At 40.3% G+C, this 18,266-nt stretch overlaps 1 protein-coding gene and 1 non-coding gene across 2 annotated transcripts in view; both read right to left on the minus strand.

The window, feature by feature from the left end:
- The window catches only part of EFCAB5 (EF-hand calcium binding domain 5), a 208,014-nt gene that overhangs the window by 18,678 nt on the left and 171,070 nt on the right, over positions 1-18,266 (minus strand). Inside the window, exons 18-21 of the mRNA XM_047080691.1 lie at positions 17,189-17,478; positions 14,569-14,738; positions 13,852-14,080; positions 10,908-11,060 (exon numbers count right to left, since the gene is read on the minus strand). Coding sequence (XP_046936647.1) covers positions 10,908-11,060; positions 13,852-14,080; positions 14,569-14,738; positions 17,189-17,478 — 842 coding nt within the window. The remainder of the gene's footprint in view (positions 1-10,907; positions 11,061-13,851; positions 14,081-14,568; positions 14,739-17,188; positions 17,479-18,266) is intronic.
- LOC124513689 (U6 spliceosomal RNA) lies at positions 15,658-15,764 on the minus strand. The gene has a single exon (XR_006962509.1). It is a non-coding gene; the product is annotated as a U6 spliceosomal RNA (small nuclear RNA).

Below are 18,266 nucleotides of genomic sequence, written 5' to 3' on the forward strand. Positions count from 1 at the left end.
CGGACCGCGAGATCGTGACCTGGCTGAAGTCGGACGCTTAACCGACTGCGCCACCCAGGCGCCCCTAAACATTTTTAAAAAAGAGAATGAGGTGCTCACAAGAGAAAAAATTCAAATTACGACATTCTTTTAAATAAACAAACTTATTTTTTACAATTGTGATAAAACTGTGTGTTTATATTATTATTATTATTTTTTTTGATGTTCAAATTGCATTGTAGAACATTTGGAAAATACAGAAAAGTCCAAAGAAAATAAGACAATAAAAAATATTCTCCATTGAGGTCTTTGTCTTCACCAAAACTTCAACAAAAACTGTTCTGGTCAAGGTTACTAGTTGCTCTGTCATTGTATTATCCACTGATCTACCCCCAATCATCATCTTTCTCTATAGCAGCACTTGACTCAGTGAACAACTCCCTTCTTTTTCTTTTTTAATTTTTAATTTTTATTTATTTATTTTTTTAAAAGAGATGGGCTGTATTTTTTAAATTTTTATTAATGTTTATTTTTTATAAGTATTTTAGTTCCTTTATTTCTTTTTTTTAAATGAAATTTATTGTCAAATTGCTTTCCATAAAACATCCAGTGCTCATCCCAACAGGTGCCCTCCTCAATGCCCATCACCCACTTCCCCCTCCCTCCACCCCCCATCAACCCTCAGTTTATTCTCAGTTTTTAAGAATCTCTTATGGTTTGGCTCCCTCCCTCTCTAACTTTTTTTTCCCTTCCCCTCCCCCATGGTCTTCTGTTAAGTTTCTCAGGATCCACATAAGAGTGAAAACATATGGTATCTGTCTTTCTCTGTATGACTTATTTCACTTAGCATAACACTCTCCAGTTCCATCCACATTGCTACAAAAGGCCATATTTCATTCTTTCTCATTGCCAAGTAACATAAAATACCTAGGAATAAACCTAACCAAAGATTTAAAAGATCTGTATACTGAAAACTATAGAAAGTTTATGGAAACTATTTATAGAAAGTTATAGAGGGGCGCCTGGGTGGCGCAGTCGGTTAAGCGTCCGACTTCAGCCAGGTCACGATCTCGCGGTCCGTGAGTTCGAGCCCCGCGTCAGGCTCTGGGCTGATGGCTCGGAGCCTGGAGCCTGTTTCCGATTCTGTGTCTCCCTCTCTCTCTGCCCCTCCCCCGTTCATGCTCTGTATCTCTCTGTCCCAAAAATAAATAAACGTTGAAAAAAAAAATTAAAAAAAAAAAATAGAAAGTTATAGAAAACTATAGAAAGTTTATAGAAAGTTAAGGAAATTGAAGGAGATATAAAGAAATGGAAAAACATTCCGTGCTCATGGGTTGGAAGAATAAATATTGTTAAAATGTCAATACTACCCAAAGCTATCTACACATTCAGTGCAATCTCAATCAAAATTGCACCAGCATTCTTCTCGAAGTTAGAACAAGGAATCCTAAAATTTGTATGTAACCACAAAAGATCCTGAATAGCCAAAGTAATATTGAAGAAGAAGACCAAAGCAGTAGGCATCACAATCCCGGACTTTAGCCTCTACTACAAAGTTGTAATCATCAAGACAGCATGGTATCGGCACAAAAACAGACACACAGACCAATGGAATAGAATGGAGACTCCAGAATTGGACCCACAAAAGTATGGCCAACTAATCTTTGACAAAGCAGGAAAGAATATCCAAGGGAAAAAAGACAGTCTCTTTAACAAACGGTGCTGAGAGACCTGGACAGCAACATGCAGAAGAATGAAACTAGACCACTTTCTTATACCACTCACAAAAATAAACTCAAAATAGATAAAGGACCTGAATGTGAGACAGAAAACCATCAAAACCCTAGAGGAAAAAGCAGGAAAAAACCTCTCTGACCTCAGCCACAGCAATTTCTTACTTGACACATCTCCAAAAAAAAGGGAATTAAAAGCAAAAATGAACTATTGGGACCTCATGAAGATAAAGAGCTTCTGCACTGCAAAGGAAACAATCAACAAAACTAAAAGGCAACCAACGGAATGGGAAAAGATATTTGCAAATGACATATCAGACAAAAGGCTAGTATCCAAAATCTATAAAGATCTCACCAAACTCCACACCCAAAACCCAAATAATCCAGTGAAGAAATAGGCAGAAAACAAGAATAGACACTTCTCTAAAGAAGACATCCGGATGGCCAACAGGCACATGAAAAGACGCTCAATGTTGCTCCTCATCAGGGAAATACAAATCAAAACCACACTCAGATACCACCTCACACCAGTCAGAGTGGCTAAAATGAACAAATCCGGAGACCATAGATGCTGGAGAGGATGTGGAGGAACAGGAACCCTCTTGCACTGTTTGTGGGAATGCAAACTGGTGCAGCCTCTCTGGAAAACAGTGTGGAGGTTGCTCAAAAAATTAAAAATAGATCTACCCTATGACCCAGCAATAGCACTGCTAGGAATTTACCCAAGGGATACAGGAGTACTGATGCATAGGGGCACTTGTACCCCAATGTTTATAGCAGCACTTTCAACAATAGCCAAATTATGGAAAGAGCCTAAATGTCCATCAACTGATGAATGGTTAAAGAAATTGTGGTTTATATACACAATAGAATACTACTTGGCAATGAGAAAGAATGAACAACTCCCTTCTTGACATACTTTCTTCACTTGGCTTTTGGGACAACACTCTCTCTAGTATTCCTACAAATCACTCATATTTCTTGCCGCTTCTTTGTCTTCCTCACCTCTAAGAGGTTTTCAAGCTGTAGGCCATAACCTACCTATGGGCTATGAAAATTTTTTTTTTTTTTTTTTAAGGAATCCTTTTTATTTTTTTTTTTTAATTTTTTTTTCAACGTTTTTATTTATTTTTGGGACAGAGAGAGACAGAGCATGAGCGGGGGAGGGGCAGAGAGAGAGGGAGACACAGAATCGGAAACAGGCTCCAGGCTCCGAGCCATCAGCCCAGAGCCTGATGCGGGGCTCGAACTCACGGACTGCGAGATCGTGACCTGGCTGAAGTCGGACGCTTAACCGACTGCGCCACCCAGGCGCCCCATGAAAATGTTTTAATGCCTTTATTTTATTTTATTATTTGAGAGAGAGAGAGGGAGAGAAAGAGAATCTTAAGCAGTTTCCATGCTTAGTGCAGAGCCTGGATGGGGCTCAATCCCACGAACCTAGGATCATGACCTGACTGAAATCAAGAGTCAGATGCTCAACTGACTGAGCCACCCAGGCACCCCTTAATGCCTTTTAAAACCAGTTTTATTGAGGTATCATTGATATACAAAAAACTGCACATATTTAGTGTATACAATTTGAAGAGTTTGGACTGAGTCTTGACCAACTTTTTATTTATTCATTTATTTTTTGGTGGAGACTGATTTACTTATAAGAAAGTAATATTAACATATCTTGTAAAATATGCAGGATATATCTTATGACTGTATAATATATGACTATAGGAAAGACTAATTCAATTGGAAGAAGTAAAAAGGGGTTTTTATGTCTGCCTTTAAAAAGTTCTTTGAGGGGTGCCTGGGTGGCTCAGTCAGTTAAGACTCTGATTTCGGCTCAGGTCATGATCTCATGGCTTGTGAGTTCGAGCCCCACATCGGGCTCTGTGCTGACAGCTCAGAGCCTGGAGCCTGCTTTGGATTCTGTGTCTTTCTCTCTCTCTCTGCCCCTCCTCCACTCACACTCTGTCTCTCTCTGTCTCTCAAAAATAAATAAACATTAAAAAAAAAAAGTTCTTTGATTGAAGCACCTGGGTAGCTCAGTTGGTTGAGCATCAGACTTCCATTCAGGTAAGATCTCACCCATGAGTTCGAGCTCCACGTGGGGCTTTCTGCTGTCAGCGTGGAGCCTGCTTCAGATCATCTGTCCCCCTTTCTCTCTGCACCTCCCCCACTCACACCCTCTCAAAGATAAATAAACATTTAAAAATAAATAAAAAGTTCTTTGATTAAGAGGGAACCTTGATAATAGGATCAATAGGGGCAGCATGATGAATGGTGCCTGGGAGAAGAACAACTGTTTTGGGGTGTGGAACGTTTACTTGCCATGACGTCAAGTGTTTTCCCAAACCCTTTAGATGAAAAATGTTTTCAATAGAATGTTTAGCAAACTGTAAAGATTCTCTGATGCTGGCAATGGAGCATCTAGCTTTTCCTAATATATTTCTTCCATGGTTTGAATCCATCTAATTCCATGGTTAGAATCTCACTGTGTCTGTGTTTCTAGGTTTAAATCTTTAGCCCAAACTAAACAATTCCTCTCCTGTTCCCACCTCTCCCCTCAAAATTGTGTCAATTTGGCCACTTCTGTTAAGATTGGAACCATACTGGGGTGCCTGGGTGGCTCAGTCAGTTAAATGTCTGACTTAGGCTCAGGTCATGATCTCATAGTTCTCATAGTTCGTGGGTTTGAGTCCCACGTTGGGCTCTGTGCTGTCAGCTGCTTCAGATTCTGTGTCTCCGTCTCTCTCTGCCCTTCCCCCGCTTGTGCTCTGTCTCTGTCTCTCAAAAATGAGTAAATGTTAAAAAAAAATTTAAAAAGAAGATTGCACAAAAAACCATAAAATACCTAGGAATAAATCTAACCAAAGAGGTGAAAAATCTGTAGGCTGAAAACTATAGAAAGCTTATGAAAGAAATTGAAGAAGACACAAAAAAAGGGAAAAAGATTCCATTCTCCTAGATAGGAAGAACAAATATTGTTAAAATGTCGACACTACCCAAAGCAATGTACATATTCAATGCAATCCCTATCAAAATAACACCAGCATTCTTCACAGAGCTACAACAAATAATCCTAAAATTTGTATGGAACAAGAAAAGACCCCGAATAGCCAAAGTAATCTTGAAAAAGAAAACCAAAGCAGGAGGCATCACAATCCCAGTCTTCAAGCTATACTACAAAGCTGTAACCATCAAGACAGTATGGTACTGGCACAAGAACAGACGCTCAGATCAATGGAACAGAATAGAAAACCCAGAAATGGACCCACAAACGTATCGCCAACTAATCTTTGAAAAGCAGGAAAGAATATCCAATGGAATAAAGACAGTCTCTTCAGAAAGTGGTGCTGGGAAAACTGGACAGCGACATGCAGAAGAATGAACCTGGACCACTTCCTTACACCATACACAAAAATAAACTCAAAATGGATGAAAGACCTAAAAATAAGACAGGAAGCCATCAAAATTCTCGAGGAGAAAGCAGGCAAAAACCTCTTTGATCTTGGCCGCACCAACTTCTTACTCAACATGTCTCCAGAGGTGAGGGAAACAAAAGCAAAAATGAACTACTGGGACCTCTTCAAAATAAGGAGCTTCTGCACAGCAAGGGAAACAATCAGCAAAACTAAAAGGCAATCGACAGAATGGGAGAAGATAATTGCAAACGACGTATCAGATAAAGGGTTAGTATCCAGAATCTATAAAGAACTTATCAAACTCAACACCCAAAACACAAATAATCCAGTGAAGAAATGGGCAAAAGACATGAATAGACACTTCTCCAAAGAAGACATCCAGATGGCCAACCGACACATGAAAACATGCTCAACATCACTCATCATCAGGGAAATCCAAATCAAAACCACAATGAGATACCACCTTACACCTGTCAGAATGGCTCACATTAACAACTCAGGCAACAACAGATGTTGGCGAGGATGCAGAGAAAGAGGATCTCTTTTACATTGTTGGTGGCAGTGCAAGCTGGTGCAGTCACTCTGGAAAACAGTATGGAGGTGCCTCAAAAAACTAAAAATAGAACTACCCTACGACCCAGCAATTGCACTACTAAGCATTTATCCATGGGATACAGGCGTGCTGTTTCGAAGGGACACATGCACCCCCGTGTTTATAGCAGCACTATCAACAACAGCCACAGTATGGAAAGAACCCAAATGTCCATGGATGGATGAATGGATAAAGAAGATGTGGTGTATGTATACAATGGAGTATTACTCAGCAATCAAAAAGAATCAAAAGAAATCTTGCCATTTGCAACTACGTGGATGGAACTGGAGGGTATTATGCTAAGTGAAATTAGTCAGTCAGAGAAAGACAAAAATCATATGACTTCACTCATATGAGGACTTTAAGAGACAAAACAGATGAACATAAGGGAAGGGACACAAAAATAATATAAAAATAGGGAGGGGGACAAAACAGAAGAGACTCATAAATATGGAGAACAAACAGAGGGTTGCTGGAGGGGTTGTGGGAGGGGGGGATGAACTAAATGGGTAAGGGGCACTAAGGAATCTACTCCTGAAATCATTGTTGCACTATATGCTAACTAATTTGGATGTAAATTTTAAAAAATAAAAAATAAAATTAATTAAGAAAAAGATTTTATGGTAAAAAAAAAGACTGGAAGCATACTATAGAAAATAAGGGGTTGGTAAAATAATATGCCTAAAAACAAGCTTTTCATTTAATTTTACTTGGAGCAAGAAACTATAAATTCAGCAAGTGCCTCAGTAATTATTCAGTAGTGAGATAACTACCATAGTTAAAAATTTCTAGGAAACGGTTTAGAGAAAGAGCTGCAACGATATTTTCCCCCATTTTCTTTCTTCTGCTACTAGCTTGTTATTTCCCCCCTTACCTTTCCAATACAGCTTTGCCCCACTATATGAAAGTAGAGCATTCCTATGAAACCTTTCATAAGCTGGACTGGCATAATGTGAAGAAGCAATTACTATTAACTCATACAGAAAAATTTTTGAGCATTCCCAGACCCCTGAAATAACGATTCTTAGGTTTTTCTGATACCTTAGAATGCACCTTGCTAACGGATGCACAAAATAAATTGAGATAAAGCACAGATGCTCACAGACACAATTCAAAGATGTGGTGGTTTTGCTGAGTGCAGCTGGGGGGAAGGAGGTCTTGGTGGGGACACCCTTGCTGCTCTGGGGGCTAACTGCCAAACAAACACCGAATGCTATTTTCACTTTTTACCTTTTTTCATAAAAGCAAAATCCTCTTCGGATTTCTTTCAGTTAGCAAAAACAGATACTACTGAGGGCCTTTGGAAAACAGAAGTGGGCTAACATGAACTTCTGGAAGGTGGGAATAATAGCATCTGTTCATTCTCACCTTATATATTACACATCATTTAGTATTTACCCTCCTCTGCTTTGTTTTTCTTGTGAAAAACATTTTTTAAAGAAAGAATGAAATATATAGAAAATAGCAGAAAACATCACATAGTAAAAGTAGGTATTGTTTTGTGAAACTTCAGTCTTAAGTGTGTGTGTATGTGTGTGTGTCTGTAAGGGGTCAGGACATAAAGTGGTTTTCATATGATAGGTCAAAGTCAATATAATTTTGAGCCACAATGATTCCAAACACTTGGGAGTACCTCAGGGCTTGGACCTCAGACTTTTTTTCTATCCTCACTCATTCTCTTGGTCACTCCCTCTAGTTTCATGGTTTTTGTTTTGTTTTAGGTTATTATGGTAAAATATACATAGCATAATATTATTACTTTAACCATTCAAAGGTGTACAATTTGGTAGCATGAAATGCATTAATGATGTTGTATAACCCAGTCTCATAGTTTTCAGTACCATTTATTTGCTAGACTGGATTTTTTCCCCCAATACTAGCTCATATATTCAACTGTCTTTTTAATATCTCCACTTAGATGTCTAACAGGCATTTTAAGTTATAGTTAAAAAATATTTTTCAATTTATTAGGTAACATTTTTTCCGTATGTTTATTGAGCATGTTTTTTTTTTTAATTTTTTTTAGTAGACTTGTCTTTTGCTTTTTTTCTTTTGGATTTTTAAAAAAATCTTATTGATTTGTGTAGAGCAGTGTTAACCCTTTGTTAAATATGTGGCAATTTCCCCCAATTCGCCTAAAGCAACTTATTTTGTCTATAATTTTGGTGCAAGGAAGTTGCACATTATTATGCCATCAATGTATCAGCCTCACTTTAATTGTTTCAGCCTTTGGTGGAGGGTTAGCCATTCTTCCCCAAAGATGGTAAATTCCCTCTCATCCTGCATTTTCTTAGCAATGCTCATGCACTTATTTATTCTTTCTCTGAATGAAAATTAAAATCATTTGGTCAACTTAAAAAATTGGGGGATTTTTCTTAGAGTTTTTTGGAAGAAATTATATATACTTTAGAAAGAGAGAGAGAGGGAGTGAGCGGGGAAGGGGCAGAGGGAGAGAGAGAGAATCCTAAGCAGGCTCCAAGCTCAGCTCAGAGCCCAACCCAGGGCTCCATCCCACGACCCTGAGATCATGACCTGAGCCAAAATCAAGAAATCAAGGACCAAATGCTCCACTGACTGAGCCACCCAGGAGCCCCAATCAGGGACTATTTGTAAAGGCCTGGGTAGTATATAGAATCCCAGGCCTAGTAACAATAGGGAGTTGTTACCACACTTAGCCTGAAGAGGCAAAGGAAGAAAGTGACTACTAGAACCTGGAGAGGACAGCTGTATGGAGAGAGTCATCTGACTGAAGGTGTAGTGGCCTTTAGTAGAAGAGTACAGCCAATCTACAGCAACGTGGCAGAGAGATTGCCAGAAGCAAATTACCCCAGCCTCACTCTCCGTGTGTCCTGCATCTCCTATTGGTATGTCTCATCGGACAAACCTAAACAGAAGCCAAGGAGCCTATTGATACTGTCTACTTTTTGAAGCAGAGCAGGCTGGAGAAGAGAGCAGAATAGACTGGAGAAGCTGCAGATGAGGAAGGAGGAGGTTTAGGAAGTTAGTAGAACTAAGTGATTGGAAAAAGGTATCCCTACTGCCACCCACAGCCATTTTTAACACCAAAACCTCACCTATCTTCCACTTAGGACAAACCCCTGACTACACCCTTGGACAGGTGCACTGGTCTCTGCCCAGCTGTGGCCTCACCCAGACCCTGGGCTGCTGAGTGGTCCTCCTCCTCATTCTGGGGATGATCTTTTTCACTCCATAACATGACTTAGATGGACAGTGACCCTTGTGATCTTGTCCACAGCATTGTGATTGTGAAAACTACATGCCCCTGAAGGCACACTTTTTGTTGACTGCTGTGGGTGATTTTAACTTTCTTCACAGTGCCCTAGATATCATTTCCCTTAAGGCCCAAACAGGGGTCTCCTTAGGTGTGGACACTGGCCAAGTCAAATCCTCCCCAGATCCCACACTATGACGGTGGCCCATCAGACCTGGTGGTCTGTCCCCCACACCAAATGGTCCTCACCCACCTCACCCCCCACTGAGTTGTCCACCCCCCTTCTGAGGGTACTTGGAGGTTCCCATTCCTACCCCACCCCCAGGAGCAGCACCCAGGACTAGGGTTCTCCACCTCCTCAGTCTGTTCGCTCCATCAGAGAGCTCTGTGATTCCGCTCTTTGGCCAAGGCCTCATCAGCTTGGTCCAGCCACTGAGAGAAGAAAGAAGAAGCCTGGAGAGAAGGGGAGAGACACATGTGGAGGGCTAGCCAAGGGACTGAGAGACCACCAAGGTGATGCTATCACCTGATCAGGCACCACGCAGGATTGTTTAGCCTTTGTTTGTTTGTTTGTTTGTTTATTGATTTATTTTGAGAGAGACAGAGAGAGCAGGAGGGCCAGAGAGAGAATCCCAAGCAGGCTCCACACCCAGAGCAGAGCCCAATGCAGGGCTCTGAAAACTCATGAATTTTGAGATCATGACCCGAGCCAAAACCAAGAGCCAGATGCTTAACTGACCAAGCTACCCAAGCACCCTTCTTTTTTCTTTTTTAATGTTTATTTATTTATTGAGAAGGAGAGAGCAGGAGAGGCCCAGAGAGAGAGAGAGAGAGAGGGAATCCCAAGCAGGCTCCATGTTGTCAATGTAGAACCCGACATGGGGCTCGATCCCATGAACTGCAAGATTATGACCAAAACCAAGAGTCAGATGCTTAATCAACTGAGCTCTCCAGGCACCCCTTTCTTAAAAGGAAGACAGACACCTTTCCACCCATTCTCACTACATGCAAAATCTTAACATTAAAATTAAGTGTAAAAAAAAAAAAAAGGAGAGAGAGGCAAACCAAGAAACAGACTCTTAACTATAGAGAACAAACTGATGGTTACTGGAGAGGAGGTGGATGAAGGTGGGGGGGATCGGTTACATAGGTGATGGAGATTAAGGAGGGCACTGGTTGTGATGAGCACCAGGTGCTGTATGTAAGTGATGAATCACTAAATTCTACACCTGAAACTAATATTTCACTGTACATTAACTAGCTGAAATTTAAATAAAAACTTGGTGGTGGGGGGAGTGTAAAGAAGCACAACAAACATTCAGCAAAAACTCATTACATTATAGATGGGCCTTTTTTCTTTAACTGGTGTGATGTAATCATGTCTTTCCAAAAGAGTAGTGCCTCATTCCTTCCTATTTCACCCATATGATTCTGGTGGGGGCTGTCAGTTACTGTAAACTCCGCCAGCCCCACCCCTGGATGGGGGCCATGTCTCAGGATAGACTAAAAATGCTCTCTTGGGTTTTCCAAATTGAAACAAGAGGATTCTTTTTTAGTTACTAAGCATCTGGCTTGCCCTATGGAGAAAGCCTATCTTAAACTGGAAGGACCAAGCTAAAGTGTAGAGGGAAGCACACATGAGACTTTCAGAGAGAAAGAACATGAGAGAGTGCTGACGATATCGAATTCCTGGTTCTTTCTGGTCATCCTGGAAGCCAGCCTGACTCCTGTCCATTCTTCATTTTCATCACACAAGTCAATCAATTCCCTTTTTTGCCTAAGGCAGTTTGAGATGGACTTTTGCCACTCACAACCAAGGATCTTGAGTTGGGATCATGGGAAGTACGTCCCCAGTTGGCCTAATAGCTAACTAAATATACTTTTAGCATATTAGCAAGACAATACTATCTAGAAACTCTGTTAGAGGTCTAACATTGCCCCACCTTGCCTACCTGCTTTGGGCCAGGCTCGATGAAGTATGTAGTGATGGTGGTGATGTCAGATGTGATCTCACAGAGCCAGGCGATGCCAGTGATCACAACATGCAGGATGTGCTCCCTGCTGTGGACGTAGTGATAGGCAGTGCTAAAGACATTGGCAACACCCTGTAGAGACAGAAAATTTTAATTGTCTTTTGAAAAAATTGTTTTTAATGTTTATTTTTGAGAGAGAAGAGAGAAAGAGTGTGAGCAGGGAAGAAGCAGAAACAGGGAGACACAGAATCCTAAGCAGCTCCAGACTCTGAGCTGTCAGCACAGAGCCCAACATGGGACTTGAGCCCACAAGCTGTGAGATCATGACCTGAGCCAAAGTCGGACACTTAACTGAGTCACCCTGGCACCCCAACTGTCTTTTCTTTTTAAAATAGCAGAATAATGCACCAATTGGCTTATCTTTTTTTAATGTTTATTTTTCAGAGAAAGCACAAGTGGGGGAGGGGCAGAGAGAGGGGGACAGAGGATCTGAAGCACGCTGTGTGCTGACAGCAGCGATCCCGATGTGGGGATCAAACTCACGATCCCTGAGATCGTGACCTGAGCTGAAGTCTGATGCTCAACCACTGAGCCATTCAGGTGCCCCGGATTATCTTTTTAAATTAATGATGACCTACTTCAGACAAAGTATTCATCAGTTCTCAAAAGGCAGTGTTCCAGGTTCTACTATGAAAAAAAAGATCTCAAGAAATCAAAGATGTAAGGAGATATCTACTACAAGATCCGCATAACTTTATTATGTTTCCTGATAATCATCCAGTGAAATTTGTGATATGTGCTATCAGAGAATAGAGTCAGAAGAACAAGATAAAGTTTGAAATGAGAAAAAATATTTAAAAGCCAGGAGCTAATGACAGCCTTGGGCAGATGGGTAGGAGCTGCCCTGATATGATGCAATTTCAATTTCTGGATCTTTCTGTCCTTTTTGTCATCAGATCAGTACAGGTTGTACTCTGGTCCAAGGCCTGCAACATGCTAGATAACACAGTCTTCTTATAGGCATTGAGAGAGGCTGTTACACAGAAAAGGGGGATGAAGTCCTTAGAACGCATCTGTTGTCTTGTTGTCAAGAGACTCTAGGAACCACAAATTCTTCAAGACTATATGAATTTTATAATACAACCCGAGGCATCTAAGGGTAACTCAGGACACTTTACCTCTAGGTCCTGGAGAATCTATTTAAAGTTCATATTGAGGGGCACCTCGGTGGTTAAGTGTCCAACTTCAGCTCAGGTCATGATCTCACGTTTCGAGGGTTTGAGCCCCACGTCAGGCTCTGTGCTGACAGCAGAGGGTCTGCTTGGGATTCTCTCTCTCTCTCTCTCTCTCTCTCTCTCTCTCTCTTTCTCTCTCTCTCTCTCTGCCCTTTCCCCACTTGAGCATGCTTTCTCCTTCTCTCAAAATAAATAAACTTAAAAAAATAAAAAATAAAGTTCATTTTGACATCGTCTCTAATAAGATTATATATAATTCACCTACTGTTAACTCCATACTCCTCCATTTTCTTCTTGATATCTTTATATCATTCTTATATCAGATAAGAGTGAATCACATTATTAAGAAGATGTCCAGGGGCACCTAGGTGACTCAGTCAGTTAAGGGTCCAGCTCTTGATGTCGGCTCAGGTCATGATCTCACAGTTTGTGAGTTTGAGCCCCACATTGGGCTCTCTCTCCCTCAAAATAACTAAATATTTTTTTTTAATGTCCAGAGAAAAAGATTCCACCACTTTCCTCAGTTATACATCCAATAAATGGGAAGAGAAAAAATTTTTTTAAGTTTATTTATTTTGAGAGAGAGATAGAGAGAGTGGGAGAGGCAAAGAGAGAGGGAGAGAGATTCCCAAGCACAGTGCTCTGTGCTGACAGCACAGAGCCCAATGAGGGGCTCGAACTCACAAACTGTGAGATCATGACCTGAGCTGAAATCAAGAGTTTAATCTACCTGACTGAGTCACCCAGGTGGCCTAAGAAGAGAAAATTTTTAAATTGTGGTAAATAAACATAAAGAGCCAGACGCTTAGAGGGGAATACGTGGTAAAGGCATAGCAAGTTCCTGATTGTTGCCACATCCCAGTCCATCGCCTCCATAAAGGCTTTCAATCTTTCTTCATTGCAATTACTATTCATAAAATCAAATTAAAATGCTTGTAGAAATAAATGATCCAGTTATAGTCTTAAAAGTGCTTATCTTTTGGAGCACCTGGGTGGCTCAGTCGGTTAACCATCCAACTTTAGCTCAGGTCATAATCTCCTGGTTCATAGATTCAAGCCCCATGTCGGGCTCTGTGCTGACAGCTCAGAGCCTGGAGCCTGCTTCGGATTCTGTGTCTCCCCCTCTCTCTGCCCCTTCCCTGCTCATACTCTCAAAAATAAATAAACATTGAAAAAAATTTTAAGTGCCCATCTTTTTTGTGATCTAATTTGAAAACATGAATTCGCAAGAAACATTTAGGTTTCTTCCTACATTCTTCATCCTTAAAAATCATGACACTGAAACCAAGAGTCATGGGAATGCATTTGTGGAAAGAGTAAAAGATTTCTAGGTTCCCCCTACTAATAAAACATAAATATCTCCCTTCTAAAGATTCATTCCTACTTTGTGGGTCTTAGTTAGTAGTCTAATGGTTGGATTTCAGTGCTACAGCATAAAATGCTGTTCCTATAATTAATGCAATAGGACACATATTAACAATCTTCCCAGAAGCTAAAGCATAGATGAGGCTGAGAGTCCTTCTATGTGTAATGGAGAACCTCTCCAAAGACTGTTAGACATACACAGTAAACAGGAACAAGTATGATGACACTATCTATTTTCATCTGGTTTTAGGTTTTGCTTTTTAAAAAGTATAGAAGGAGAGGCCATCTTACCATTGCTCTTGAAGAATTCCTCCATGACTTACCTGATAGAATCTGATCTCATGAGGCACAAAGACGTTTATTTTTTGGGGATCTCGTAGGGTGTCAACAGCCATGACCCCAAAGACCCTCATATATGCATCCTGAAGAGGCAGAGCCAGGAATGAACCATTTTGATCACTCTTCTTGATGGAATTGTTCCAGAAGAAGACGTTCCCATGGTGCTGAACCTGGGGGACATGTATTGGCTTCCCTTCATCCACTACTGTAAAGCTGAGGAATAGGAATTAGAAGGTGGTAGAAAGGCACGGGAAAAGGCTTTAGATGAAACCGTGCAGGAAATTAGATCAATTCTCCATTCATAGTTATTGTCATTATATGTCAGAGAAGTGGACTCATGAAATTACTAGTTTGGAGAGTCTGACTTTAGAAAAAGATTAAAAAACAAGCTTAGCTCATACCAGAGAAAACATATATGAACAGGATGCTGGAGACATAACTTATAAAGCAGGCAGAAATAATTGAGCTGATGTTGTGAGGCAGAGTTCCAACATGGCAAATCACTGCCTAGGAGTCAGCTCTAGAATTGACCAGGTGAAATTATTTAAGACTGGAAACCCATCACCTCCCACTCCAGAAGCATTGGTGGCCTGAGGTCTTTCTCTCTCGGGAAGTTAACTGGGATTTCTATACTAGTTTATTTCAGAAAGGGAACTATTTTTTTTAGAAGTGTAAAACCAACCTCTTCAAGAAATTCTTACCTGATTCCCTTCATGTCCCTGTAGAGTACCCTGTTCAGTACAAATGGAGCATCATCTAAAGTAGAAGCTACGTTCCTCAATAGAACATTCCCTCTATCAGGCAGTAGTCTGTTTTCTTCTAAGAGGGAAATGTGAGCACTGATCTTCTTATTTCCATGGGATTCAGCATCCTATGTCAAAATGTTTCTGATGATGTATTTGGTGATTAAGAGTTATTCTCTTAATCACGTCTCCCATCATTAGCCAGTTTGTGCATCTGACCACAATAATTACCATTCATGGGCAGCGGGGAAAAGGCTGACACCACAGCTGTCTCCTAAACCTGAGTTTTTGGTTTTGTTTTTTATTTGAGAGAGACAGAAAGAGAGACAGAGAGAGAGAGAGAGAGAGAGAGAGAGAGAGAGAGAGAGAGAGAAGGAGGGAGGGAGAGAAAGAGAGAGAGAGAGAGAATCTCCACAGTGAGTGTGGAGCCTGATGAGGGGCTAGATTCTACAACTGTGAGATCATGACCTGAGCTAAAATCAAAAGTTGGACGCCTAACCAACTGAGCCACCCAAATGCCCCCCAAATCTGAGTTTTAATGAATGGAATGGATTTACTTTATGTCAACTAGACTAAAAAAAAAAATCTCTCAAGTCTTCTCAAATTTAGAGGTTTAAAACTTGGATCCCTTTGGACTATAGTCATATTGTCTCAGCTTCAGTTAAAAGTATTTATCTTAGAGGGCCAGGGCAAGAATATGGCTTCATTTAACTCATATTTCTTGAGTACATTTTCACCATCTACTCTGAAGTGAATGTAGGAAAAAATGCTCTCAGGGAATTCTTAACATAGTTTGGCTATGATATTTGATTTATGCCAGGAAAAAATTTCTTGGGGTCTCAGATTTCAGAGTTTATGCAACTACTATTTCTAACTAAAATAACAGAAAATTCTCTGTACCTAAAATATTATTATGTTATTAACAATATTGTGTTGACACATTATTGAGCATGTCCATAATTTGGGGACATGAAAAATGTTTTCCTTGATTTTTGCCTTCCCTTTCTATATATTTGGGTTTGCTTTTTTTTTTCTTTTCATTTTTGGAAAAATATTGAATGCTTCACAAATTAGCATGACATCCTTGAGCAGGGGCCATGCTAATCTTCTCTGTATTGTTCCAATTTTAGTGTATGTGCTGCTGAAGCAAGCACTGGGTTTACTTTTCATGTATTTTTTTTCTTTTGCCTTTATTCTTCCTTTTCTACATAAAAGATCTATAGAGTAACTAGCAAATGTAGTAAGATTTCTCTTAGGGTACCACAGACCTCTGAAACAAGTTGGAGTAATACTTGTTTTTCTAGATTGGTCTTCTGCTCCTGGTCACACCATTTCAAAGTACATTGGAAAATTCAGCCATTCAGTTGATGAATCCATTAATTAAGTGTTGCTATTTAATTGAGCTGAATGGCTCCAAGTTCCCTGGACTAGTGGAATCTGTGATATCTATCTATCTATCTATCTATCTATCTATCTATCTATCTCTGTATGTCTATATATCTATATATCTATATCTATATCTATCTATCTATCTATCTATCTATCTATCTATCGCAGCCATGCTGGCTGTTTCTGTCCGGGAGGGGCAGCAAACTGGGAGTGCCTGAGGGGGTGGCAAAGCTGTGGGCAGTGGTCCATCAGAGTCATGTGTTTTAAGTGACATGATTCTATAATAGTATCAGCTTGTTTCTAGGCAGTGCAATGAAATATTGTGTGATATTGGATCCTACTTCCTAATGACCTTATGATTTAAATAGTTTCTTTTAAAAATATTAATGTTTATTTTGAGACAGAGAGTCAGCAAGTGGGGGGAGGGGCAGAGAGAGAGGAGAGAGAGAATCCTAAGCAGGCTCCATGCTGTCAGCACAGAGTCCAACATGGGGCTCGATTTGATGAACCATGAGATCATGACCTGAGTGGAAACCAAGAGTCAGACACTTAACTGACTGAGCCAACTAGGTGCCCCTTAAATTGTTCCTTTAAAATTTTTTTCATTTTAGAGGAAGAGAGAGACAGTGTGCAAGCAGGGGAGAGGGGCAGAGGGAGAGCGAGAAAGAGAGAGTCTTAACCAGGCTCCATACTCAGCGAGAACCCCACACAGGGTCCGATCCCATGACCTTGGGATCATGACCTAAGCCAAAATCAGGAGTTGGATGCTCAACTGACTGAGCCACCCAGATGACCCTAAATAGTTCCTTTTTAAACTGACTCCTAAAACATTTTTCAAGGGAAATGTAGCTTGAACTGCCTGTACCATCTCCTTACTGGTATTTTTCAATATTAGCCTATTGTCTTCTCTAAGCTTATTGACTCTCAGAACAAATGAAATTAGAAATCCCAAGACACAATTCTGTCTCTTATACCTTTCCTCTCTACTGCTACCTTCCCAACCTGCAATCATTCCAGTTGTGTCTTTCCTAGGCTTTGGGTCACTGTAATGTTTTGGAATGAACAAAACATCTATAGCAGTACTCAGTAATTTTTCAAGAGAATTTAGTGTGCTCCCTCTTTGCAACCATTGAACATCACATACTAGGACGAAATTTTTCCTCTTATATTTCACTTTAGAAAAACATACCTGGGTGAGGGCCTTAAAGGTCTCGGTGTACACTGGCTCCAAAGATACCCCACTTGTCTCTGCAGCATGTTGGATTCGGTATAGCCACTTCCGCCTGGCACAATTCCTCAGGTTCTCAGTAGGGCTCCTTTCTAAAGTATTCATCAGAAACTCCACAACAGTTTCCAGAACATGATCTTCATTGCCCCTGAGTTCAGATACAACCAACTGTATGTATTTCTGAAATTGTTTTGAAGACATCCTCACTTCTTGACCAGGGTGTGGCTTTGGAAATTGGATGTGTAGTTTAGCTAAAAGACATAAACACAAAATGAAGAACTAATCAAAAGTTCATTTATCTATGGGGGAAATTTTCATTCCCCTTTTATAGCAGACTGAAGCCCCTGACAACTGCTCCCCATGGAAAACCAGGTATATCAAAGGCATCTCAAAGCCTAATGAAACATCTTACAGTGACTTCCTGTATTGAACTCACAATATCCTGTGTCATCTTCCCTGTTTCTGTTTTGTTTTTTTAACTCCACCACTCAGCCAGCTGAAACTCCAGGGTCAACTCTGACTCCTCCCTACTTTTTACCTTCCATATCCAATAGGCCACTTAATCCTATCCTGTTAGCCTTTGGCAATATATCTTTTTGCCACTCCTCTCCATTCCTAATTCCATAATCCCAAACCAGTGTTAGTCATTTTATACATAATTAGATTACCAATAGTAAGTCTCAATACATATTTATAAAATTAAATTAAAACAACTTACAACAAAAAGCAGAATCAGGCCTATAAATACAGAGAGCAAACTGATGGTTGCCTGAGGGAAGGTGGGTGGGGAGATGGACAAAAAGGGTGAAGGGGAGTGGGAAATACAGGCTTCTTGTTATAGAATGAATAAGTCACAGGAATAAAAGACATAGCATAGGGGATATAGTCAATAATATTGTAATAGCTTTGTATGGTGACAGATGGTATCTACACTTGAGGGGAGCATAGCATAACAGATAGAAAAGTTGAATCACTATGTTGTACACCTAAATCTAATGTAACGTTGTGTGTTGGTTATACTTAAATAAAAAAATTAATA

This window comes from Lynx rufus, unplaced genomic scaffold, assembly GCF_022079265.1.
Source record: "Lynx rufus isolate CCGP_SWC_20201006 ecotype Redwood Valley unplaced genomic scaffold, mLynRuf1.p SCAF_18, whole genome shotgun sequence".
NCBI lineage: Eukaryota > Metazoa > Chordata > Mammalia > Carnivora > Felidae > Lynx > Lynx rufus.